At 37.3% G+C, this 26,671-nt stretch overlaps 1 protein-coding gene and 1 non-coding gene across 3 annotated transcripts in view; one reads left to right on the forward strand and one right to left on the reverse strand.

The window, feature by feature from the left end:
* The window catches only part of SPATS2 (spermatogenesis associated serine rich 2), a 136,861-nt gene that overhangs the window by 63,200 nt on the left and 46,990 nt on the right, over positions 1-26,671 (forward strand). For both annotated transcript variants that reach the window (XM_040642411.1, XM_040642410.1), the window contains exon 2: positions 6,210-6,478. In XM_040642411.1, coding sequence (XP_040498345.1) covers positions 6,454-6,478 — 25 coding nt within the window. In that variant the 5' untranslated portion in view covers positions 6,210-6,453. The remainder of the gene's footprint in view (positions 1-6,209; positions 6,479-26,671) is intronic.
* On the reverse strand, positions 14,920-15,026 carry LOC121105462. Its single transcript, XR_005837990.1, has one exon. It is a non-coding gene; the product is annotated as a U6 spliceosomal RNA (small nuclear RNA).

The following is a 26,671-nucleotide window of genomic DNA, read 5'->3' on the forward strand; positions in this document are numbered from 1 at the left end:
GTGTGGGTGCAGGGGAGGAACTGAAGGAGAGACAGAATCTCAAGCACACTCCGACTGAGCGTAGAGCCTGATGTGGGGCCCAGTCTCACCATCCTAAGATCATGACCTGAGCCAAAATCAAGAGTCCGAGGCTTAACTGACTGAGCCACCCAGGTGTCCTTCATAGATATATCTTTCTGAAATCCAGCCAAAGAAATTTCTCCCCTTCTAAGGGCTCATGCAGTTAGATTGGGCCCACCTGGATAATCTAGGTTCATTTCCTTATTTTAAAGTCTGTGACCTTAATTACATCTGCAAAGTCCCTTCACAGCAGTACTTGGATTATATTTGGTAGAATAACTAAGGGACAGGAATCTTGGGGAGATGGCTTTAGAATTCTGCTTATTACATAGGCCTTATAAAATTAATTGGGAGTGTTCTTTCCTCTACTTTCTAAAAGAATTTGTGGAGAATTAATATTTCTTTTTTAAATGCTTGATAGAAGTTCTCTGGCCTTGTGCTTTTGAGAATGAAACAGCCCTGGATGATCTAACCTTTATGGGTCCGTATTTCTCCTCCAGAAAATAAATAGAACAAAGTCACCACTCTTACAATAATGGGAGGAAAACTCAGTAGAAACTCAACAACTCTTTTTCACTGAGAAGTACCTGATGTATATTTGTTTAATAAAGACTGAGTTGTCTATACACTAAGCCAATTTAAGAATGTGATCTGTAACTTGCCGTCTTAATTACGTGGAGAAAAAGTGAATGGGATTATTAATGCTGTGAAAAGCAACAGTGACCTACCTACTAAGTGCCAAGATAAAGATAATTAATCTGGTCAATTAAAAAGAAATATATAATTTAAAATGCAGAGGCTTCCAGGTGGTGAGTTAGTCTCTTAGTTGCCTGCTGTGGACATTATAAAATGCATCTTAACTTATCATAGTCTACTTTAATACTAGTTTAATTCTATAGGTTAGCTCCCCCCCGTCCTTTGTCAATTGTTTCTATATATGTTACATCTATATTTATTATAAATAAATACAGTATTGTTATTACTGCTTTATACAATCTTTTAAAGAAATTAAGAGAAGAAAATAAAATGTATTTATTCAATCTTTTATATTTACCAATATATTTACTTTTTCCAGTGCTCTTTATTTCTTTGTTTAGATTTAGGTTACTATCTGGTGTCATTTTCTTTCAGCCTGTGAGATTTTCTTTCGTATTTTTTGTAAGTTAGGTTTGCCAGCAATGGATTCCTAAGTCATTGGGGGTATCTTTCTTTCACTATCGTTTTTTTTCACCTTCATTTTAATTTTTTTTCCTTCCCCCCCAACCACCTTCATTTTTAAAAGATGGTTTTGCTGAATATAGAATTCTTGCTTGACAATTTTTTCTCTCACTATTTTGAATATGTCATTTCACTACCTTCTGACTTTTCCTTGTTTCTGATAAGAAATTAGCAACTGGTTATATTATTGCTTCCTGGTAAATGTGCTGTTTTTTTTTTTTTTTTTCTTGCTTCCTTCAAGATTTTCTGTTTCAGGTTTTCATCATTTTCACTACATGTCTAGGTATGGATCTGTTTGTATTTATTGTAGTTGTGGTTCATTGAGCTTCTTGAGTCTGTAGATGATTATTTTTCTTTATTTTTTAGAGTGAGGAAGAGGAAGAGAGAGAATCTTTTTTAAGATTTTATTTATTTGACAGAGAGAGAGGGGCAGAGGGAGAAATAGGCTCCCCGCTGAGCAGGGAGCCGATGTGGGGCTCGATTGACCTGAGCCAAAGGCAGATGCTTAATCAGCTGAGCCACCCAGACACCCCAAGGAGAGAGAGAGAATCTTAAGCAGGCTCCCTGCCCACCGTGGAGTCTGATGCAGGCTGGATCTCAAGAGTCTGAGATTATGACCAGAGCTGAAATCAAGAGTCAAACACTTAACCACCTGAGCCACCCAGGAGCCCTGTAGATTAATTTTTTAAAAAACATCAGTTTGCGGGGCACTTGGGTGGCTCAGTCAGTTAGGTGTCTGACTCTTGATTTCAGCTCAGGTCTTGATCTCAGGACCAAGCCCCGCATTGGGCTCCACACTGGGCATGAAGCCTACTTTAAAAAAAAATCAGTTAGCATTGTTTTTGGTCATTATGTCTGTCCTTTCTCTCCACTTCTGGAACTCCTAATTTGTGTTTGTTGTTATACTCAATGTTGTTCCATAGGTCTCTGGGACTTTGTTTTTCTTTATTCTTTTCTCTCTTCAGATTAGGTATCAGTTTTTCTGATATTTTTTTCTTCTATGTCAGTGTTCAACTCTAGAATTTCTGTTGCCTCTTTTTTAATGATTTCTATTTTTTTGTTGACATTTTCTGTTTGTTTGAGGCATTGATTTCATATTTTTCTTTAGTCCTTCAAAGCAGTTTGAAGATTTTGTTTGTTTAGTTTGTCATTTGGACCTACTCAGAGACATTTTCAATTCCATGACAGTTTCTTTCTTTCTTTTTTTTTTTAAAGATTTTATTTATTTATTCAACAGAGATAGAGACAGCCAGCGAGAGAGGGAACACAAGCAGGGGGAGCGGGAGAGGAAGAAGCAGGCTCCCAGCAGAGGAGCCTGATGTGGGGCTCGATCGCATAACTCCAGGATCACGCCCTGAGCCGAAGGCAGACGCTCAACTGCTGTGCCACCCAGGCGCCCCCATGTCTCATAAATTTTTGTTGAAACTAGACATTTTACATAATAAATTGTAGCAACTTTGGATTCTGATTTGTTTTTCCCTTGGAGGGTTGTTCTGTTTTGTTGCCTGGCCTAAATCTGTGGAATGTTTTTCCCAAGTGTGTGGCTACTAATATCTGCTCAGCATTTTGTGCTTTTTAATTTGCTTTTATTTTTAAGTCTGTCTTCCTGGAATCACACCTGTATCTGTATAGCTTAGTGGTCAGTTAGCCACTTGTCAAAGATTGAGGTGTAGGGCTTCCACTCTCTGCCAGTAGATCTTTGTGGGTGAAGGGCGCTCCTTCAAAATTCAGACATTTTAAAAGTCTGGTCAGACTTACTTTCCACGGGGCCCTGTCATGTTTTCTTTTCCTGTTTTTATAAGCTCCTGGTGGGTCCTCTCTGGTCTCTCCAGTATGGATGTGTGAGCACTTATCCTTTATAGTCTTGTTTCCAGATTTCCCTTTAAATTCTGTCTAGTCTGCTGGCCCATTGCTTGTACTAACGATGACAGCATCCTCATGGCTTATTCATTTGCCACCAAGAATACACATTGTTACTGATGATGAAGGGTGTGGAATTCTATGCTTTGCTTCAAATCAAGTCAGCCCTCTCTGTGAGTGAAGCTGCTGGTTTTTATGGCTTTCCCTGCCGTGGTAGAACTACCTTCCCCACTGACCTGGGGGTGATGGGAACCGCCTTGGGCAATAGTGCCACAGATTCCTGCTCTTCTTACCCCACATTCAGTAGTTTTTCATGAATAACCACAGAGAAAGTAGCAGTTGAGAACAGACCTGAAGGAGGTGAGGAATTACTTCATGTAGATATCTAAAGATGAACATTCCTGGCAGAGGGGACGCCTTAAGGGCCTGAAGGTGAGAACATACCTAGGGTATAAAAGGGACAGTAAAGAGGCCAGTGCGGCTAGAATGGAGTACCAGAGGGGGAGAGTAGTGGGAAATTATGTCAGAGAGGTAAAGAGAGGCAGATAAGACCTTTTGGGCCACTCACTGTAAGGACTCTGGCTTTTCCTTTGGATGAAATGGGGAGCTGCTGGAGGGCTTTGAGCAGCAGAGTTGAGACAGTTCATGTTATAATTTTAAAAGCAGCCTTAGTGAAATGGAAGCTGAAGTGTGGCAGGATAGAAGACTCAGTATGCCAGTTAAGAGAATATTACAGTCCTGATGATAGCAATGCAGAGGAGAAATGATTGTGGCTTAGATGAGGGTAGTAGCAGGAGAGGTAGTGAGAAGTGGTCCAGTTCCTTCTGGTAGATTGGAGGTGGGCAGTGAACAGATTCAGATCCCTATTTCAAGGGAATTTTCCTGCATAGTAGCTATGAATGCTTTTTTTTTTGTTTCCTTTATTGAATTCTATATTTTTTGAGTCCCTATATTGATTCTAATTATGCTCAGATTGGATCATTTTAATGTTCTAATATTATTTTCTAATTGCAGTCTTTTTTTTTTCTTCTGATGGCTTTCCTCCATTCCATTCATTCTGTTTTTATCTTTTTTTAAATTTTTTTATTTTTTATTTTTTAAGAAGGCTCCATGCCCAATGTACAGCCCAATGCAGGCCTTGAATTCACAACGCTGAGATCAAGACCTGAGCTGAGATCAAGAGTCGAACGCTTAACCGACTGAGCCGCCCAGGTGCCCCTCATCCTCTTTTCTTGTAAGCTGAGGACATGAGGGTAGAGAAGAGCTTGTCATTGAAGAGTTTAATTCTTTGTGATAGATCTATCTAAATTCTGTTCTTTCTTCTAAAATCTCATAAAGTGTTGGGGCACGTGGGTGGCTCAGTTGGTTAAGTATCTGCCGTCAGCTCAGGTCATGATCTCAGGATCCTGGGATAGAGCCCAGTGTCAGGCTCCCTGCTCAGCAGGGAGTCTGCTTCTCCCTTTCCCTCTGCCTCTCCACCCACTTGTTCTCTCTCTCTCTCTCTCAAATAAGTAAATGAAATCTAAAAAAATAAAATAAAATCTCGTAAGTGTTTTCTATCAGATCCACTCTATCCAGTGGTAAATTCCATGTAATTCCATAGGCTATGGCTGTTTTTCCCGATTTGGCTCAATTCTCTGAAAGTTAGTAAGCCCCAGAGGGTCAGCCTGTCTTTCCTCAAGTCCCATAGTGGGGACTTGACTTATACTCTTGGGAGTATAATTGATATAACATACTAGTTTCAGGTGTACAGTCTAATAACTCAGTATTTGTATATATTGCAAAATGATCACCACAGTTAGTCCAGTTAACATCTCTCACTATACAAAATTTTTTTTCTTGTGATGAGAACTTTCAAGATCCACTTTCCTAGCTACTTTCAAATATGGAATGTGGTATGAACTAGTCACCTTGTTGTATGTGACATCCCTTGACTTATTCATCTTATAACAGGAAATTTGAATCTTTTGCCCCCTTCACCCATTTTTTCTACTCCCCCTTCCTCAGGTAATCACCAATCTATTCTCTGTATCCACAGAGGCTCTTATTCCTTGGTGGATTTTTTTTTTTTTAACTTTACCAGGGCTGTCTACTTATTCCTTCATTCTCCTCCATTCATATTAGACAGTATTTCACATAAGGTTGCTCTCATTTCCTTCTTGGGTTGAATCTTGTAAAATGTTTTTCCTGTCAGCTGTCCAGATAGAAGAGTCCTTTGATCATGCTTTCTTTACCCAGAAATCTTGGTCATGTATTTTTTAAAGTTCAGTAATATATGGGAAAGAATAGCATTTGTATCTTTACAGCTTGCTTCCTGCACTATTGACTAATCGAAATTTTGCTGTTTCCAGTTTTTCTTATTAAAATTCCTTTGTGCTTTCCCCATTCACCCACCCCCTTCCCCAGTTTTCTTGCACCTGTATTTGAGCTGGGAAACTTGAAGAGAGGTTAGATACAGGAAATCCTAGAGGCAGAAAAAAGACCCTTGATTTGGGGAAGAAGAGCAGGTGGTAAGAAAGATCTAATGGAGTGTTAAGAGATAATAATTTACTTTGTGAAGCAGAGTTGGGGATGAGATTTTTGAGATAGATACAAAAGGTAAGAGTAAGACAGCTTCTTTCTGAACTAAGATGGTCTGATTTTAAGATTAAAGTTTTTTTTTCTTTTAATTCCCATATAGTTAACATACACTGTTACATTAGTTTCAGGTGTACTATAGAGTCATTCAACGATTCCATACAACACAAGGTGCTCTTCACAAGTGCCCTCCTTAATCCCCATCCCCTATTTCATCTGTCCCCCCATCCACCTCCCCTCTGGTAACTGGCAGTTTGTTCTCTATAGCTCAGAGTTTGTTTCTTGGTTGGGTCTCTTTCTCTAAGATTAAAGTTTCTTACGAAGCAAAATATTGCTTTTTATGACTATGACTACATTCTTTCTAGAGTACCTTCCTTTTAATAGGTAGTTTTGTTTAGAAAAAATACAAAGTAAAACCTGTGGGTATCTGTTAGAAATTTTGTACAGATAGCTGTTGCTGTAATAGTGAATGTGTTTGTGTGTTTTCCCTCCAGAATCTCCCTGGAGAATGAGACATGAATGTCTGCAATGATATTTCCTGACAAGAAGTTGATACAAGAGAAGGAAAGGAGATCAACAGCTACTGAGCAGAATTTCAGATAACCACGATTTGGTATTTATCACCTCCAACTACAGACTTCCGTTGCCTACTTTTAAATCAGAGATAACTACGGTCAGAACCCAGACAAGACAAAAGGATACTTTTCATCTGTATTTTTTGAGATCAAAGAAACCACAATGTCTAGGAAACAAAACCAGAAGGGTAAGATTACATGTGGGCATAAATTGTTAAAAGCATAGTTGTGGAATAATGATCTATATATTTTTAAAAGGTTCTCTTAATGTTATATTTTCCCTCACCCAGTGCAGTACTACTGATAGGTTCAATTTATCTCTTTGTCTTGACTGCAGTTAATTTTAGAAGAGTATAGAACATTCACAACTTTATCTGTTGTCTCTTTAATTATCTAAGTATTTGTGGATGTTAGATTATAGTTTTGTGTGTTACTGGTTTGGGAATTCATGTAACAATTGCTTTTCTGCCTTTATGAACATTAAATTGGAATATATTTGCAGCAAAGCCAACTGCATCTAGAAAATGCACTCTGGAGTGTGAACATATGTTAGGGGGCATGGTGGGAGATAACTTACTGCAGGATATTCTATATCCTGTGAGTTGATGTTTTTTTCATTGGAGACAGGAAATGAAGCAAGAGTAAATGTTTCCAGTTTTAGATTCCTTCTTTAGCTTTCCTTCCGGGATTATTACTCTAGCTTCTTGTCTAAAGTAAAATGTAAGATGCAAAGAATCAAGAAATACCGAGAATAGTTAGAAGAAAGGCAAAGACAATGAAGACTCTAAAAGCACTTTTTCACCTTTCTTAGAACAGCTGCAAAAATGCAAAGGGACAAATGCAACAGTAGCACTACAACTATTATACATAACTGGAATATATTTGTTGAAAGAATGACCATAGCTATCCTGGCTTTTTTCCCCTCATTGAATTTAATTTTCAATTTAAAGTTAATGTTCTTTAATTCGAAACAGAGCTGTAGATCCAGGTGTCAGGTGTTAAATACGACGGGAAATGCTTTTAAACTTCATTTTGACTTGGTAGTTCACAAACCTCATTTTAAGAAAATAACGCACCGGAGCTGCTTGTGGTTCTGAAAGCATGTGGTTACTATACTCATTGTATAGTAAATCCGTATAAAGGAATTTGAGTTCTAAGGAATGGTTAGATTACTAAAGAACTGTTTTATAGAATGAGATTATCAACAGACAAGTTTTTATAACCAAAGTTTGTCTCTTCTTAGTCATCATGATTCAGTTTGCTTTCTTCCCAGTTATGTTTCAAACACTGAGTATCTGTTTTCCTCCTACAAAGGGAAAATGCTATAGTAAAAATAGGACTCCAGACTTTAAAATAAAACAATTCCATCTAAAAAGTTTAGCATTTAGTTTTTCCTTAAAAAATTAACTTAAGCCAATTGCTTCGACCTTGTTAAAACGAGTCTTTGTTTAATTCATGTCTGTATTTTGCCAGAGCTCTAAGAAGGATTCATTGCTTTTTGTAATTGGTACTTAATTACTAAAATATGAATTTGAATTTTTGACCATATCATAGGCATTAAGTGCTGACAAATTTCGATTTGAATATAGCCTGGATTTACATGTAGTTGGAAACAAAAGTTGTTAGGACTTTCTCTGAACTAAATCTATATGTATAATCTAGTTGAACAAAAAAAAGCACAAAGTACTTATAAAAGCTTGGAGGGAGGCATTTAGTCTCTCACTGTTAAGTATGATGTTAGTTGTAGGGTTTTCCTGGATGCCCTTTATCAGTTTGAGGAAGTTCCTTTCTATTCCTGTTTTGCTGAGTTTTCACATGAACGGGTGTTGGGATTTTTGGCAAATGTTTTTTCTGCATTTATTTCAGTCCTCCCCAAACAGGGACGATTTTGCCCCTTGGGGAGATTTGCCAATGTGTGGAGACATTTTTGTAGGTCACAACTTGCGGGCAAGGTGCTACTGGCATCTAGTGGGTATAGCTCGAGGGTGCGGTAAACGTCCTGCAGTGCACAAAACAGCCCTCCACAACAAAGACTGCCTGGGCCAGAGGTCAGTGCTGCTGAGGAAACCCCGATCTATTCATATCATCATGTGATTTTTGTCCTTTATTAATATAGAATATTAATTAATTTTCAGATGATAAACAATGCTGCATTCCTGGTATTAAATCCCATTGAGGGGGCACCTGGGTGGCTCTGTTGGTTAAGCCTCTGCCTTCGGCTCAGGTTCTGATCCCAGGGTCCTGGGATTGAGTCCCTCATCGGGCTCCTTGCTCTTCGGGGAACCTGCTTCTCCCTCTGCCTCTGCCTCTCTCTCTGTGTCTCTCAGGAATAAAATAAATAAATAAATCCCATTTGGTCATATTGTACGATCCCTTTTTTATGTTACTGGTTTCTGTTGGCTAATATTTTGGTACAGTTTTTAAAACTTACATTCATGAGGGATATCAGTCTGTAGTTTTCTGTTCTTGTGATGTATTTGTCTGGTATATGATTTGTCCTGGAATGTGCCCTGTATGCTTGAAAAGAACGTGTACTGATCTGTTGTTGGGAGAGTGTTCTCTATATGTTAGGTCAAGTTGGGTGATCGTGGTGTAAGCCATCTATATCCTAATTTGCCGTTCAGTTGTTCTGTCATTTACTAAGAGAAAAGTAGTGAATCTTCAGCTACAGTTGTTGAATTGTGTATTTTTCCTTTCTGTTTTGTCAGCTTTTAATTTACATATTTTGGGACTCTGTTATTAAGTATACATACATTTATAATTGTTTTATCTTCTTGATATATTGATTTTCTTATGAAATATTCTTTCTCTCTAGGAATATGTCTTTGAAGTTTTAATTTTTCTGATATTAATATAGCAATCCCAGCTCTTTTATACTTACTGTTTTCAGGAATTATCTTTTTCATCCTCTCTCTTTTTTTTGGTGGGGCGTGGTGCTGAAACCCTCATCCTTCGCTTCCAGTCTGTTTGTGTTTTGAACTAAGAGGTGTCTCTCGTAGACACCATATAGTTGGATCTTGCCTTTTTATTCAGTCTAACGGCTCTACATTTTGATTAGTCCATTCAACAGTTAATGTATTTATAAGCATGATTTGGTTTATGCCTGCTATTTGCTGTTTTCTACATATTATTTTTGGTTCCTCTTCTACTGCTTTATTGCCTTCTTTTTAATATATTTTTGTATTTTATATATTATATATTTATATTTTATACTTCTTAGTGTATTAATTCCTCTGATTTTTAAAAAAACTATTTCTTAAATAGTTATTTTATTAGTGGCTGTTCTAGGATTGCAATATGCATCTTTAACTTGTTACAAGCTACTTCTGGATAATACTGACTTAATTCCAGTAAAATATAGTAGCTTTGTTCCAATATAGCCTTGTTTCCTCTCCCCTGCTTTTGTACTACTATTTCATATATATCACATCCGTATATAACCACAACAATATGTTGTTATCATTGTTGTTTTAAGCAATCTTACGTTTTTTGAAGAAATTTGGAGAAAAGAGAAAAAATATATGTAGTCTTTATATTTACCCAAATATTTACCATTTTGAGTACTCTTAATTCCTTCCTCTGGATTTGAGTTACTGTCTGGTTTTATTTCCTTTCAGCCTGAAAGATTTAGTTTTTCTTTTTCTTTTTTTTTTTTGTAGTTTTTATTTTGTTATATTAGTCACCATACAGTACATCCCAGTTTTTTTTTGTTTTGTTTTTAAGATTTTATTTATTTATTCGACAGAGATAGAGACAGCCAGTGAGAGAGGGAACACAAGCAGGGGGAGTAGGAGAGAAAGAAGCAGGCTCATAGCAGAAGAGCCTGATGTGGGGCTCGATCCCATAACGCCAGGATCACGCCCTGAGCCGAAGGCAGACGCTTAACTGCTGTGCCACCCAGGCGCCCCGACATCCCAGTTTTTGATGCAATGTTCCATGATTCATTATTTGCGTATAACACCCAGTGCTCCATGCAATATGTGTCCTCCTTAATACCCATCACCAGCCTATCCCAATCCCCTACCCCCTTCCCCTCTGAAGCCCTCGGTTTGTTTCCCAGAGTCCACAGTCTCTCATGGTTCATTCCCCCTTCTGTTTACCCCCCCTTCATTCTTCACTTCCTTCTCCTACCGATCTTCCTATTTCTTATGTTCCATAAATGAGTGAAACCATATGATAATTGTCTTTCTCCGCTTGACTTATTTCACTTAGCATAATCTCCTCCAGTCCCGTCCATGTTGCTGCAAATGTTGTGTAATCGTTCTTTCTGATGGCTGAGTAATATTCCATTGTATATATGGACCACATCTTCTTAATCCATCTTCTTAATAATTCAACAGAAGGGCATCTCGGCTCCTTCCACGATTTAGCTATTGTGGACAATGCTGCTATGAACATTGGGGTGCATATGGCCCTTCTCTTCACTGTGTCTGTATCTTTGGGGTAAATACCCAGTAGTGCAATTGCTGGATCATAGGGTAGCTCAATTTTTAACGTTTTTTTTTTTTTTTAAGATTTTATTTATTTATGTGACAGAAAGACAGCCAGCGAGAGAGGGAACATAGCAGGGGAGAGGGAGAGGAAGAAGCAGGCTCCCAGCCGAGGAGCCCAATGTGGGACTCGATCCGGGAACGCCAGGATCACGCCCTGAGCTGAAGGCAGACGCTTAACGACTGCACTACCCAGGTGCCCCTCAATTTTTAACTTTTTAAGGGACCTCCACACTGTTTTCCAAAGTGGCTAGTATCCAAGATCTACAAAGAGCTTCTCAAACTCAATACACGTGAAACAATCAAATAAAAAAATGGGCAGAAGATATGAACAGATACTTTTCCAATGAAGACATACAAATGGCTAATAGACACATGAAAAAAATGTTCAAAATCATTAGCCATCAGGGAAATTCAAATCAAAACCACCTTGAGATACCACCTTACACCAGTTAGAATGGCAAAAATTGACAAGGCAGGAAACAACAAATGTTGGAGAGGATGTGGAGAAAGGGGATCCCTCTTACACTGTTGGTAGGATTTAGTTTTTCTTGTGCACAAGTCTGACAGGAATGGATTCTTTTAGACTTTTTTTCTTTTTTTTAATCTGGATGTCTTTATCTTCATTTCTGAAGGATTGTTTTGCTGGCTATAGAGTTTGGCACTTAGAACATGCTTTTCCACTGAATATGTCGTATTGTTGTTCCTCTGTGATGAATCATTTTTTCTTGTTGTCAAGATTTTCTCTTTGTCTTTAGCAGTTTGATGCAATTTAGTATGGATTTCTTGGGAATTTCATCAAATGTTTGCCATTATTTCATCAAAAAAATTTTTTTTCCTGCTCCTTTCGCTCTCTCCTCCCCTGCTAGGAATCCTGTGATGTATATATTGGTAAGCTTAATGTTATCCCACAGGTGACTGAGGAACATTTTTCTTTTTTCTTCAAAAAATTTTTTTCATATTCTTCTTCCTTTATTTAGATTAATTCCTGTTGTTCTCTTCAAGTTCACTGGTTTTTTTCTTCTGCTATCTCAAATTTGCTATTAAGCCTATCTGGTGACTTTTTCATTTGGGTATTATATTTTCAATTAGAATTTCTTTTTAGTTTTACCTTACAGTTTCTATTTCTCTATTGAGATTCTCTGTTTGTTAAGTCACTATGACTGTATTTTCCTTTAATTCCTTGAATACGTTTGTATTAGTTGTTTTGAAGTTTTTGTTGGTTAAGTCCACCAACTTGTGGACCCACTCAGAGGCGGTTTCTATTGATTGGTGTTTTCCTATGTATGAATCTTTCTTTCTTTCTTGGCTTTTTTTTAAGTGGATAATTAAGGTAATATATTAACTCCAGATTCTTAACTTATTTGCTTGAGGTATTTTAAAAATAATTAGCCTGGACATAAACTGAGGCATCTACCTCTCTACCTGTCCCATGTGTACATCACAAGTGTATCTGCACAATTTTTTATTTTTTATTTTTTTTATTTTTATTTTATTTTTTTTAAAAGATTTTATTTATTTATTCGACAGAGATAGAGACAGCCAGCGAGAGAGGGAACACAAGCAGGGGGAGTGGGAGAGGAAGAAGCAGGCTCATAGTGGAAGAGCCTGATGTGGGGCTCGATCCCATAACGCCGGGATCACGCCCTGAGCCGAAGGCAGACGCTTAACTGCTGAGCCACCCAGGTGCCCCTGCACAATTTTTTAAATTCTAATTTTTATTTTTTATTTTTACTTTTTAGGGATTGTCCCTGAGTCTGCAATGCTTATTGGTCAGCCAGTGATTTGGACTGGCTGATGCATAGCTTTTATCCTCTGCTAATTGAACTATGTGTGTTGAGGAGGACATTCAAAATTCAGGCGGTTCTTAAGTTTGTTTTCACTTTTACTTTCCACTGGCCTCTTGGGTTTCCCCGTGCATGTGCATAGTTTCTCATTTAGCTAGGGATGTGTAGAGAACTCATCTAGCTTTTCTATGGTTCTTTCATTTCCAGGATTTCCCTTTAAATTTCCTATTCGTTTATCACTCACCTAACCAAGACTCCAACTTCAGGCTAGCGAAGCAGCAAGTTTAAAAAAATTTTTTTCTGAGTTCTCCACTTGAGCTGAGAGAGCTATGGAGTTTTGCCCTCCTCTCTAGTTAGCCTTCTTTGGCAATAAAGCTGCTGATTTTTATGGCTAGCCCTGCCCTGGTAAAGCTCTTGTTCTCCACGGAGCTGGAGATATGAATGGGAGCAGACCTAGGCAAGAATGGTAGAGACTTCATTGTTCTTACTTAAGGCTTTAGCAGTTTCTCAATAATTTGTTGTGGCCTTTGATTGATTTCCAGAGCCCTGAGATGGTTGTTTTTGACAGTTTTGTTCAGTTTAATACTTGTGTTTTAAGGAGAGGACTTGCCCAACTTCTTCCCACCACCCTCAAGCCCAGTTTTATTGTTTTTATAAAGCACTTGTCCTCAAAGATTAGAAATTAAAACAATAAAAACAACTAGTTCTTTATACCTGGTGGTTTGAATAGGTCTGAATTAAATAGTGACTACAGGGGGCAGGTCTTTAGACATTAAGTAGCCTACTGGTTCATGTGGCTTACTAGTTAATTAGGGAAAAATGCTTCTGCCAAAAATCTCTTGTGGGCCTTACCCTTGGATTACTTGAACTGTTTGTCGGGCACCCCACTGTTGAAAATCAAATAAGAGAACTTTTGAGTAGAACCCATAGCAGATATTTGGGAACCTATTAGGTTCATGATATAAATTTATAGCGGGGTAATTACTTACAACTTTTTACCTTTTCCTGACTGATGTCTGAATTTAGCACTAGATAAAAGGAAACCAGTTCTGGGGGTAATCCAAGGTTGTGAATAGGTTTAGTTCTGATTCCCACAGACACTAATGATCCTAATTTTCTCTCTAAATAGTCTTTAGAGACTAGAGAAGGATGAGACCAAACGATTGTAATTTTTAAAATTTTAGGAGCCCTGCTTTGGGTCAAGTAATATCTTTCTCTCAAACTTGACTGTATCTCAGAATCATCGTGGAAATTTAAAAAAATATATATTATTTTTTAATCACTATCTCTGGGGATGGTACACAGACTCTAAAAAAAAAAACAGATTTGCTAATATTTTTCTAGACATAAAAACCGTGTTTGCCTGTAAGTGTCTAACAATATTTATGAAGTTATAATGATAAGGGCAAGTTCACAAGTATTGTCCTTTTTTTGTTGACTTCATTTTGCACTTAACTTTAGTTCTCTCTCTTCCTCTTTTCCCACTTGTGAAACTATTCAGCTACAAAACACCTTCACGTCTGATCTTTAAACCTCTGAAACATTAAAATAGCTGACTTAAATTACATAGCTGATCATGCACGACTAGTTTCTCTGTCTCAGTACTGTGCTATTGCTTAATTGCTTCACTACTTTTTGTTTCGTATGGATCTACCTAAATGTTTCTCTCTTCCTTTCTTCCGCCCTCCCCAACTTTTTTTCATTTCACAAAACAGAAACTCTGTATCCAATAACCCTACTCTCCCTTATCCTGATCCCTGGAAACTCCCATCCTACCTTCTGTTTTCTGTTTCTCTGAATTTGACTACTCTTGATAACTCATACAAGTGGAATCATATAGTATTTGTCTTTTATGACTGTCTTGTTTCACGAAAGATAATGTGTTCAGAGTTAATCCATGTTGTGAATCCATGTCAGAATTTCCTTCCTTTTTAAAGCTGAATAACGTTCCATTGTATGTATTATCACATTTTGTTTATTTATCTGTGGATGGGCACTTGGGTTGTTTCCACTTTCTGAATATTGTAAATAATACTGCTGTGAACATGGGTGCGCAGATAACCTTTTGAAATCCCTGCTCTCACTTCTTTTGGGTTTATAGCCAAGAGTGGAATTGCCGGATTAATGGTAATTCTGTTTAATTTTGTGAGAACTGCCATTTTGTTTTCGGTAGCAGATGTACCATTTTATGTTCCCACCAGCAGTACACAGGGTTCTAGCTTGTTTACATCTTCCCCAACACTTGTTGTTTTGTTTGCTTTTTCAATAGCTATCCTAATGGATGTGAGGACTTCCTTTGAAAGAGAAGAGCTACAACCTGTTTTTATTTTTAAATTTTAATTTAAAAAACCCTTTTTTGTGGAACACTTCATGAATTTGCTTGTCATCCTTGTGTGGGGGCCATGCCAATCTTCTCTGTACCATTCCAATTTTAGTATATGTGCTACCGATGTGAGCGCTACAAACTGTTTTTATAAAGTCATAGAATTTTTAAATTTAAAGGAACCTTAATAACTGTCAGAACTAACCTCTATTCTTTGTACGTCCCACTTCATCAGTGATACCTACAAACATTCACTGTATGCCTGTCTTTCTTTTCCTATTAGACTCTGAGCCTGCTGGGATAATAATTGAGTTTTATTCTTGTATGTTTTTCCAACAACTAGCTCATTACCTTGATACACTGTAGATTGTCTAGAAACAAATGATGTTAGTTTATAATTTTAAAAATACGTCAGATTTTTTCTTTTTTAAAATTAAATTTTTTAATTGAAGTATAGTTGACACACATTGTTCCATTAGTTTCAGGTGTACAACATAGTGATTTGAAAACTATATATAATGCTATATGTTCACCACAGGTGTAGCTACCATCTGTCACCATCTTCAGATGGGGAGGTTATCCTGGATCATCCAGGTGAGCCCTAGATGGCAGTCACAAGTATCCTTATAAGGGGGAGGCAGAAGAAGGTTTCAGATAGAAGAGAGGGCGTTATGTAACGATGAGGGCAGAGATTGGAGTGATGTGGCAAGCCAAGGAATGCCTACACCTACCAGCAAGTGGAAAAGGCAAGGAACAGATTCTCCTCTAGAGCTCGTAGAGGGAGTGTGGCCTTGATGTTACCTTGATTTCAGCCCAGCGATACTGGTTTTGGACTTCTAGGCTTTAGAACTATGACAGAATAAATGTCTGTTGTTTGAGCTACCAAGTTTGTGGTAATTTATTGTAACAGCCATGGGAAATTAATACAGAACCAAAGCAAGTCTTTGGGCCTTTTAGGTTCATTGTTCTCAACCACATTCTTTTTGTTGAAAGTCATTTACTCACTCTAAATATACTTTTTTAATGTCATCTCTTTTTAGAAATTCAATAAAGAGGATATTTTTTTTTAGGCTCTAGCTGACTGTTCTACAAAAGGTAACTGGAAATAATAGGCCATATATTTCTCTCTTTTTTCTTTTAGGGGTAAAATATCTAATGTATCTAAAATATCTAATATAAGTTGGGAAACAAGTAAGTAAATGTGGCTTATTTTTCTACTCCGGACAATTAAAAAAATAGGTTATTCTTAGAACCAATTTAAGTTGTTTCTTTACTACTCATTTATCTGCTTACTACAAAAAAAAAAAAAAAATCCCCCCACGTTTTTCAAATGTGTATTGTTTTGAAAATTAGTCCAGAAGGGTTTGTTTGGTGCATGCAAGAATCCGTTAGACCAAAGATAGGGAAGGTAAACATTTTGAAGGGAGAATAACATAGACAGGCAATTACTTGGGGTGAAGCAAATAGGATAGAGCAGCTGAAAAGCTGAATGGTGACAAATTCCTGGAGCCAAGAAGACAGTGATTGATGTCCAGGGCCTTCTGGTGTATGAGTGGGGACTAGTGACCATCCCTCCTTGCTCTGCGGTAGGATCCCAAGAAACTGAGTCCTAGTAGTAAAGATGAGTGGAAAAAGACTTGCCTTTGTAGGAATTGCAACTTAGTTTCAAATTATTTCAGTACCTGAAATTAGTTTGAGGTAACATATGTGCCCTGGGACAAGTAAACAGATCCTCTTTGGAAATCTTCACAGATTACTCTCATTATCAGTTTTTTAAATAGGTTATTTAGTACACAATGAAAAAATAATTAGAAACCTGAGGGGAGGGGCGCCTGGGTGGCTCAGCCATTAAGTGTCTGCCTTCTGCTCAGGTCATGATCCCAGGGTCTTGGGATCGAGCCCCGCATCAGGCTCCCTGCTCTAGGGAGCCTTCTTCTCCCTCTCCCACTCCCTTGCTTGTATTCCCTCTCTCGCTGTCTCTCTCTGTCAAATAAATAAATAAAATGTTAAAAAAAAGAAAAAGAAACCTGAGGGGATGAAACAATAAGAATATGGAACAAGAAACATTAGATAGTAGAACAAATATACAGGAGATCAAAATATTGAAGTTACCACATTTAAAATAACTACTCTTCAAAAAATAAAAATAAAAAAATAAAATATTCTTAAAAGGTTCAAGGAAATAAAGACAACGTGGGGAAATTCAACAGATAACTGGCAAACTATTTTGTAATGCATATATTAGACCAGAAAAATGCAGTAATTGAAACTATGAACTCAATGTATGGTTTTAAAAACAGGGGCACCTTGGTGGCTCAGTTGGTTAAGCATCTACCTTTGGCTCTGGTCTTGATCCTGGGGTCCTGGGATTGAGCCCTGAATTGGGCTCCTTGCTCAGCAGGGAGTCTGCTTCTCCCTCTCCCTCTCCCTCTGCCCCTCCCCCTGCTTATGCTCATTCTCTCTCTCTCAAATAAACAAATAAATAAAATCTTTAAAAAAATAAAATGAAAACAGATTGATAGTATCTGAGAAGAATCAGTGAACTGCATTATAAATTAGAAGAAACTAAATCATGCATGGAAATTCAAAAGATTAGGAAATACAGAAAAGGAGGTGAAAGACCTAGAGGCAACAGAGATTAGGTATGTCATACGTGTAATGGGAACTCCAGAAGAAAAAGAATAAGGAAGAGTATTTGAGGAGATACTCTTGATAACTTCCCAAAATTCATGAAAACCATCAAGCCACAGATTCAGGAAGTACTACAAATCACAAGCAGAATAAATATAAAGAAATCCACACCTCATAACATCATAGTAAAATTTCTAGGAAACAAAGAAAATATAGCAGCCAGAGGAAGAAAATGTACAATTTTGAGGGCGCCTGGGTCGGTCAGTTGGTTAAGCATCTGCCTTCGGCTCAGGTGATGATCCTGGGGTCCTACGATCGAGCCCCGCATTGGGCTCCCTTCTCAGCGGTGAGCCTGCTTCTCCCTCTCCCTTTGCCGTTCCCCCCGCTTGTGCTCTCTGTCAGGTAAATAAATAAAATCTTAAAAAAAAATTTTTTTTTGGAAGGATCACAGACTTAGAGCTAACTTCTCAACAGGAACAATAGAGGTCAGAGGACAGTAGGGTGATATCTTTAAAGGTCTGAATAAAAATAACTGCTAGTCTGCAATTCTACATACATCATATACAGTGAAAATATCCTTCTAGAATGAAGCAGAAATAAGCACAATTTTAAAAAACAACAAAACACAAAAATAAAACCAAAAAGAAGTCATCACCATTGGAACCCCACTGAAAAAATCCTAAAGGTATTCCGAATACAGAAGAAAGATGACCCACTTGGACGGTTGGAGATGCAAGAAGGCATGAATAGCAAAGCAAACCACAAATACATGGTCAAGTCTAAATGAATATTGATTGTATAAAACAATAGGAATGTTTTATTAGGGGGCGCCTGGGTGGCACAGCGGTTAAGCGTCTGCCTTCGGCTCAGGGCGTGATCCTGGCGTTCTGGTATCAAGCCCCACATCAGGCTCCTCCGCTGGGAGCCTGCTTCTTCCTCTCCCACTCCCCCTGCTGTGTTCCCTCTCTCGCTGGCTGTCTCTCTCTCTGTCAAATAAATAAATAAATAAATAAAATCTTAAAAAAAAAAAAAAAAGAATGTTTTATTAGGATTTGAAAACACATAGAGAGGACGCCTGGGTGGCTCAGTCGGTTAAGCATCTGCCTTCGGCTCAGGTCATGATGCCAGGGTCCTGGGATCAAGTCCTGCATCGGTCTCCCTGCTCAACAGGAGTCAGCTTCTCCCTCTCCCTCTGCCCCTCCCCCTGCTTGTGCTCGCTTTCTCTCTCTCGCAAAAATAAATTAAAAAATACATCTTTCATTAAAAAAAAACAAACCCACACACAAAAAGAGAATGATGGGGTGCCTGGGTAGCTTAGTTGAGTGAGTGTCCAACTCTTGGTTTCGGCTCAAGTCATGAACTCATGGGCTGTGAGATCAAGCCCCATGTCTTGTTGGGCTCCCTGCTCAGTGCAGAGTCTACTTGAAGATTCTCTCCCTCTGCCCCTCCGCTGACTCTCTCTCTCTCTCTCTCTCTCACTCTCAAATAAATAACTTTTAAAAAACACGGAGAATTAGCATGCATGGTGGTCATGGCTTATAAGTTAGGAGGGACATAAGCTCCCTTGCTTTATCAAGGAAGAGGGGTAAAACTGCCAATTAATAGTAGAATTTTGCAAGTCAAAAATAGATGTTATAATCTCCAGGGAAGCTATTAAATTAAAAAAATAGTCACTACATGCTGCAACATGGATAAACCTGAAGAACATTATGCTAAGTGAAATAAGCTAGTCATAAAAATACAAATATCGGATTCCACTTACAGAAGGTATCTTCAGTAGTCAAAGTCACAGAAAGTAGAATGGTGATTGTTAGGAGTTGGGTGTTATGGGGTATAATGGGCTATGGGGAGTTGTTGTTTAATAGATACAGAGTTTTAATTTTGTAAGATGAAAAAGTTCTGGAGAGTAGTTGTATAATAATGTGACTAAACACGACTGAACTATATACACTTAGAAATGGTTAAGATGGTAAGTTTTATGCTGTGCTTTTTTTTTTTTTTTTACCAGAATAAAAAAAGAGAGAGACTAAACAAAAGAAAACTGTTCTGAATGTGGATATATTAATATTCAGCAAAGTAGACTTTAAGGCAAAAAAGCATGATTAGGGATAAAGGAGGGGCACTTCATAATGATAAACCATTTAATTTAACAAAAATAATTTTAATGATAGATTTAGATTTTTAAAATTTTTTATTTATTTGAGAGAGAGAGTACAGGCAGGGGGAGGGAGAAGCCGACTCTCTGTGGAGCAGGGAGCCTGATATAGGGCTTGATCCCAGGACCCTGAGATCAAGACCCTAGCCTAAGGCAGATGCTTAACGGACTGAGCCACCCAGGCACTCTTCTAATAACGGGTTTAAAACAAAGATTGACAGAAGTAAAAGGAGAGAAATATATAATTATAGTAGGAGATTTTAATACAGCTGTCTTAGTAACTGATAAAGCAATTAGATGAGGAATTAATAAGGATATAAAATACTTGAATGATATGACCAGCAAATGTGATATAATTGTCATAATTAGAACAGTATATCCTAACAACTAAGTCTATATATATATTTTTTATTTATTTATTTATTTATTTATTTATTTATTTATTTATTTATTTATTACTTCTTTTTTTGTTTGTTTTTTTTAAAGTAAGCTACTGCCCAGCATGGAGCCCAATGCAGGGCTTGAACTCAAGACCATGAGATCAAGACCTGAACTGAGATCAAGAGTTGGACACTCAACTGACTGAGCCACCCAGACACCCCTGTTTATTACTTCTTAAGTGCATCTAGAACATTTTCAAAAATTAAGCACATACTGGGCCATACAGCAAATTACCACCATTTTTAGAGAATTAAAATCATACAGATTGTTATTTGACCATAGTGAACTTAAGCTAGTTATCCAAAAGTTAATTAGAAAGTCTCCAAATATTTAGGTATGACAAAATATACATCTAAATAACAGTTGGATAAAAAAAAAATCAAAATAGAAATTAGAAAATATTTTAAATAGAATAATAGAAATTTATACAAAGAACTTATAACATGCAGCTAAAACCATGTTTAGAGGGATTTTTATTTTTTATTTTTTTTTTAAAGATTTTATTTATTTACTTGACAGAGATAGAGACAGCCAGCGAGAGAGGGAACACAAACAGGTGGAGTGGGAGAGGAAGAAGCAGGCTCATATCGGAGCAGCCTGATGTGGGGCTCCATCCCATAACGCCAGGATCACGCCCTGAGCCGAAGGCAGACGCTTAACCGCGGTGCCACCCAGGCGCCCCTAGAGGGATTTTTAAAGTTTTTTAGCTTTAAATGTATGTACAAGAAAAAGAAGATAGGCTACCAATGAGTGAGCTAAGTTCTAAGTAAGTTAGGAAAAAAACCAGAAAATCAAATCCTCCCAAAAATGTAGAAGAGAGGAAATAAAATGATTCTTGAATAGTGGGACTCTAATATTTATGATATCTCTCCCTTTTCCTTGCTTTATCGTAGTTGTTAGTTCTCCAGTTGTCTAGAGGTAATAAAGCAGAAGAGTTAACTATGTGAGGTGATGAATGTGTTAATTGTTTTGGTCTTGGTCATTATTCCAACAATAGATATGTATAGCAGCTCATTACATTGTACACTTTAATTATATATAATTATATTTGTCAATTTCTCAGTAAGGTTGGGAGGGGGAAAAAAGTGATGAAGCAAACATTTTGGTCTTGTTTTCTGGTCTCAAAGGAAAAGGTCTTAGCATTCACCATTACGTTGATGTTTGCCGTATGGTTTTTGTAGATGCCCTACATAGAAAGCCCACAAAATGTAAACTATTAGAATTAGTGATTTTAACAATGTCGCTGGATATAAAATCATTCTACAAAAATCAGTCACACTTATACCAGCAGTAAGTCATTAGAAAATGAAATTTAGGGGCGCCTGGGTGGCACAGCGGTTGAGCGTCTGCCTTCGGCTCAGGGTGTGATCCCGGTGTTGTGGGATCGAGCCCCACATCAGGCTCCTCTGATATGAGCCTGCTTCTTCCTCTCCCACTCCCCCTGCTTGTGTTCCCTCTCTCGCTGGCTGTCTCTATCTCTGTCAAATAAATAAATAAAATCTTAAAAAAAAATAAAAATAAATAAAAAATTAAAAAAAAAGAAAATGAAATTTAAAAACAGATGCCATTTACAATTATACCAAAAATATAACATAGAAATAAATTCAATGAAATATATGTAACAACACTATTAAAAAATGATAAAGCATCATTGGAAGAAATGAAAGAACACTTAAATCAAAGGGTATACCATATTCATGGATTGGAAGACTCAATATTTTGAAGACAACTGTCCTCCGAAATGGATTTATAGATTTAATGCAATCCTCATAAAAACCCCCAACATTATTTTTTTAAGTTTATTGATTTTTTTTTTTTTTTTAAGTAATCTCTACACCCAACGTGGGGCTCAGACTCACAACCCCAAGATCAAGAGTTGCATGATTTTCTGACCGAGCCAGCCAGGCACCCCCCCCAACCAATGTTATTTTTTGTGCAAATTGACAAAGTGATTCTGAAATGTATATGATAATGCAAAGATCCAAGAATAGCTGAAGAATTCTTAACAACATGGTCAGTAAACTCGTTGAATTCGATACCAAGAGTTATCGTAAAGCTACACTAATGAAGACAATATGGTATTACCATAAGACAGAAATACAGACAAATGAAACAGAGAGGCCAGAAACAGAGCTATTCATGTATGGAGATTTTATTTACCTAAAAGGTAATACTGCAGAGCTTTGAGGAAAAGGTGATCTTTTTTCACTTAGAAATCCATATGGAAAAAAATAACTCTTTCCTTTACTTCATACCTGTAAAGCAATTCACGGTTTAGGTTATAGACCTAAATGTGAAAGGTAAAATAATAATGCTTATAAAGGATAATTTAGAAGAATATCTTTAAGACCTCAGAGAAGGAAGGATTCTTTCTTTTTAAACCTTTTTTCCTTAATAGCATTTTTAAAATGTCTCAATGGAGTTTGTTTTTAAGAGCAGTTTTAGGTTTACAGCAAAGTGGAGGAGAAGGTACAGATTTCCTATATATCTCCTACCCCCAAACATAGGTAGCCTCCCCCATTATCCATATCCTCCACCAGAGTGACACATTTGCTACAATGGGTAAACCTACATTGACACATTATTATCACCCAAAGTCTATAGTTTACATTAGGATTCTCTCTTGGTGTTGTACGTTTTTTGGATTTGGACAAATGTTTAATGACATATATCCACTATTATAGTATCATACAGAGTAGTTTCACTTCTCTAAAAATCCTCTCTGCTCTGCTTATTAATCTTTCAGTCCGTTTAACCCCTGGCAACTACCTTTTACTGTTGCTATAGTTTTGCCTTTTCCAGAATGTCATATAGCTGGAATCATACAGTATGTAGCCTTTTCACATTGACTTCTTTCAATTAGTAATAAGCATTTAAGTTTCCTCTATGTCTTTTCATGGCTTGTTAGCTAGTTTCTTTTTAGCACTGAATAGCATTCCATTGTATGGATGTACCACAGTTTATGTATCCATTCATCTACTGAAGGACATCTTAGTTGGTTCCAATTTTTGGCAGTTATAAATAGAGTTGATATGGGTATTAAGGAGGGCATGTGTTATGAATGAGCACTGGGTGTTATATGCAACTAATGAATCGTTGAACACTACATCAAAAACTAATGATGTCCTATACAGGGGCTAACTGAACATAATAATAATAAAAGATAGATAGATAGATAGATAGATAGATAGAGAGTTGATATAAACATCCATGTGCAGGTTTTTGTGTGGGCATAAATTTTCATCTCCTTTGCGTAAATACCAAAAAGAGTGATTGCTGGATCTCATGGTAAGTTCTGTAAGAAACTGCTGAACTGTCTTCCAAAGTGCCTGTACCATTTTGCTTTTTTACCAGCAATGGATGAGAGTTCCTGTTGTTCCACATCCTTGCTAGCAGTTAGTGTTGTCAGTGTTCTGGATGTGGGCCATTCTAAGAGATGTGTAGTGGTATTTCATTGTTTTTTTTTTTTAATTTTTTAAAAAATATTTTATTTATTTATTTGACAGAGAGAGAGACAGCCAGCGAGAGAGGGAACACAGGCAGGGGGAGTGGGAGAGGAAGAAGCAGGCCCCAGCAGAGGAGCCTGATGTGGGGCTCGATCCCAGGACCCTGGGATCACGCCCTGAGCCAAAGGCAGATGCTTAACGACTGAGCCACCCAGGCGCCCCGATTGTTTTAATTTACATTTCCTTCACTACATACGACGTGAAGCATATTTTTATATGCTTGTTTGCCATCTCTGTACTCTTCTTTGGTGAGATGTCTGTTAAGATCTTAGGCCCATTTTAAATTGTGTTGTTTCTTATTGTTGAATTTCAAGAATTCTTTGGGGGCGCCTGGGTGGCACAGCAGTTAAATAAATAAAAAAAATTTTTTTTAAAAGATTTATTTATTTATTTATTCGACAGAGACAGAGACAGCCAGCGAGAGAGGGAACACAAGCAGGGGGAGTGGGAGAGGAAGAAGCAGGCTCCTAGCGGAGGAGCCTGAGGTGGGACTCGATCCGAGAACGCTGGGATCACGCCATGAGCCAAAGGCAGACGCTTAACGACCGCCACCCAGGCGCAAATAAATAAAATCTTAAAAAAAAAAAAAAAAGAGCTCTTTGTATATATTGAGTAATAGTCCTTTATCAGATGTCTTTTGGAAATATTTTCTCCTAGTCTGTGGCTTGTCTTTTCATTCTCTTGACAGTGTCTTTTACAGAGCAGGCAGTTTTAATTTTAATGAAATCCAGCTTATCAAGTCTTCCTTTCATGGATTGTGCCTTTGGTGTTACATCTAAAAAGTCATTATAAAACCCAAGGTTATCTAGATTTTATCCTATGTTATCTTCCAAGATATAGTTTTGCAGTTTACACTTAGGTCTGTGATCCATTTGGTGTTAATTTTTGTGAAGGATGTAAAGTCTGTATCTCGATTCATTTTTTGCATGTGGATGTCTGGTGGTTCTAGCACCATTGTCGTAAAGACTTTCTTACATCCGTTGTATTGCCTTTGTTCCTTTGTCAAAGATCAGTTGCCTTAAATATGTGTCAGTCTATTTCTGGGCTTTCTGTTCTGTCCCATTGATTTTTTTGTCTGTTTTTTTCACCAATACTACACTGCCTTGATTACTGTAGCTCTATAATGTGTCTCGAATTCATGTAGTGTCAGTTCAACATTGTTCTCCTTCAATATTGTATTGACTATTCTGTGTCTTTTGCCTTTCCACATATATTTTTGAATCACTTTGTTGATATCCAAAAATAAGTTGGTGGAATTTTGGTTGGGATTGCATTTACTCTATAGACTAAGTTGGGAGGAACTGACATCTTGACAATATTGAGTCTTTCAATCTACAAACATAGAATGTCTCTCATTTATTTAGTGCTTTCCTTTTTTTTCTTAGAGTTTTATAGTTTTACTCATATAGGTCTTATGCATATTTTGTTAGATTTACATGTAGGTATTTCATTTTGGGGGTGCTAATGTAAATGGTATTGTGTTTTTCATTTCAAATTCAAAACACTTCTTTGTTGTTTTTATATGGGAAAGTGATTGACTTTTTTTTATATTAGCCTTGTATCCTGCAACCTTGCTATAATCACTTAAAAATTCCAGGAGTTTTTAATAACGTTTATTTTTTTAACTTGTTATTGAAAATTTTAAGCTTATGAAAAATGGAATAATACAATGGACTCCCAAATACTCATAACTCAAGTCCAATAATTAACAACACATGGCCATTCTTTTTTGTCTATACTTTAATCCACCCCCAGTGGATTATTTTGAAGCAAGTTTCTGACATCATCTCAGGGAAAGAGATTTTGGTAGACATAAAAAGCACTGATCATAAAGGAGAAGAATTAGTGTCAGTGCAGTAATACATGAAAATTAAGAACTAGGGACGCCTGGGTGCTCAGTCAGTTAAGCATCTGCCTTCAGCTCAGGTCATGATCCAGGATCTGGGATGGAGTCCCACATGGGGCTCGCTGCTCAGAGGGGAGTGTACTTCTCCCTCTCCCTGCCGCTCCCCCTGCTTGTGTGCACGTGCGCATGTTCTCTCTCTCTCTCTGACAAATAAATAAATAAAATCTTTTTAAAAAATTAAGAACTTCTCTTTATCAAAAGTCACAGTTAAGAGAGTTAACAGGCAAGGCACGGAATGGGCGAAGAAATTTGTATCATGTTTAAATGATAGAGAACGACTACAGATAATAAGGAAAAGACAATTCTCCCTCCAAAAACTGGGCAAGAGTAGGAAAGAGAATAACGGTTAATAACATACTGTAAAGGCACTCAGTGTCTTTACAAATAAGCGAAATGCAAATTGAAACAATGAGATACTATTACTCTTGCACTGGAATGGCTAAAATTGAAATGATTAACAATACCAAAAGTGTGAGTATATGGAGTAATAGAAACTTTCAAAAACTGCTAGTGGAAGGTTTAAATTGGTACAACTACTTTGAGAAGCTGTTGGACATATGTACTAGAATTGAAGATATGCATACCTATGACTTAGTTCTGTTCTTGAGTATTCAATAGAAATGCATTCCCAGGTACACCAGGAGCTTTGTACAAGAATATTCAAAACAGCATTGTTTATGTTGGCCAAAAACTAGAAGCAACCCAATTGTCCATCATTTGTCTAGCAGAAAGCCCAACTGTTTGTCCATCAGTTGTGTAGCAGAATAAACAATGACGTAATCATACAATGAAATGTTATTCAAGGAAAATGGACAAACTACATTTACTTGCAAAAATATGCATGAATCTTACGCAGTGTTGAGCAAAACAATCCATGCACCAGAAATAAAATACGTACAGAATTATTCCTTTTATAATAAGATAAAAGTAAAACCATACCATAATATTTAGGTATATCTCCTTCAGTGGTATCAACTATGAAGAAAAGAAGTTTGGAGGATGGTCCCTTTGGTGAATGGGGAGAGATAATATGAGAGGGGGATATGAGGAAGACTTCTGGGGTACTAGCAGTTTTATTTCTTAACCTGGGTAGTAGTATTTGAGTGCTTGTTTTGTGATAAATTATTAAGATGTGATACTTT

Source organism: Ursus maritimus, unplaced genomic scaffold (genome assembly GCF_017311325.1).
Source record: "Ursus maritimus isolate PB19 unplaced genomic scaffold, ASM1731132v1 scaffold_26, whole genome shotgun sequence".
NCBI classification, from domain to species: domain Eukaryota; kingdom Metazoa; phylum Chordata; class Mammalia; order Carnivora; family Ursidae; genus Ursus; species Ursus maritimus.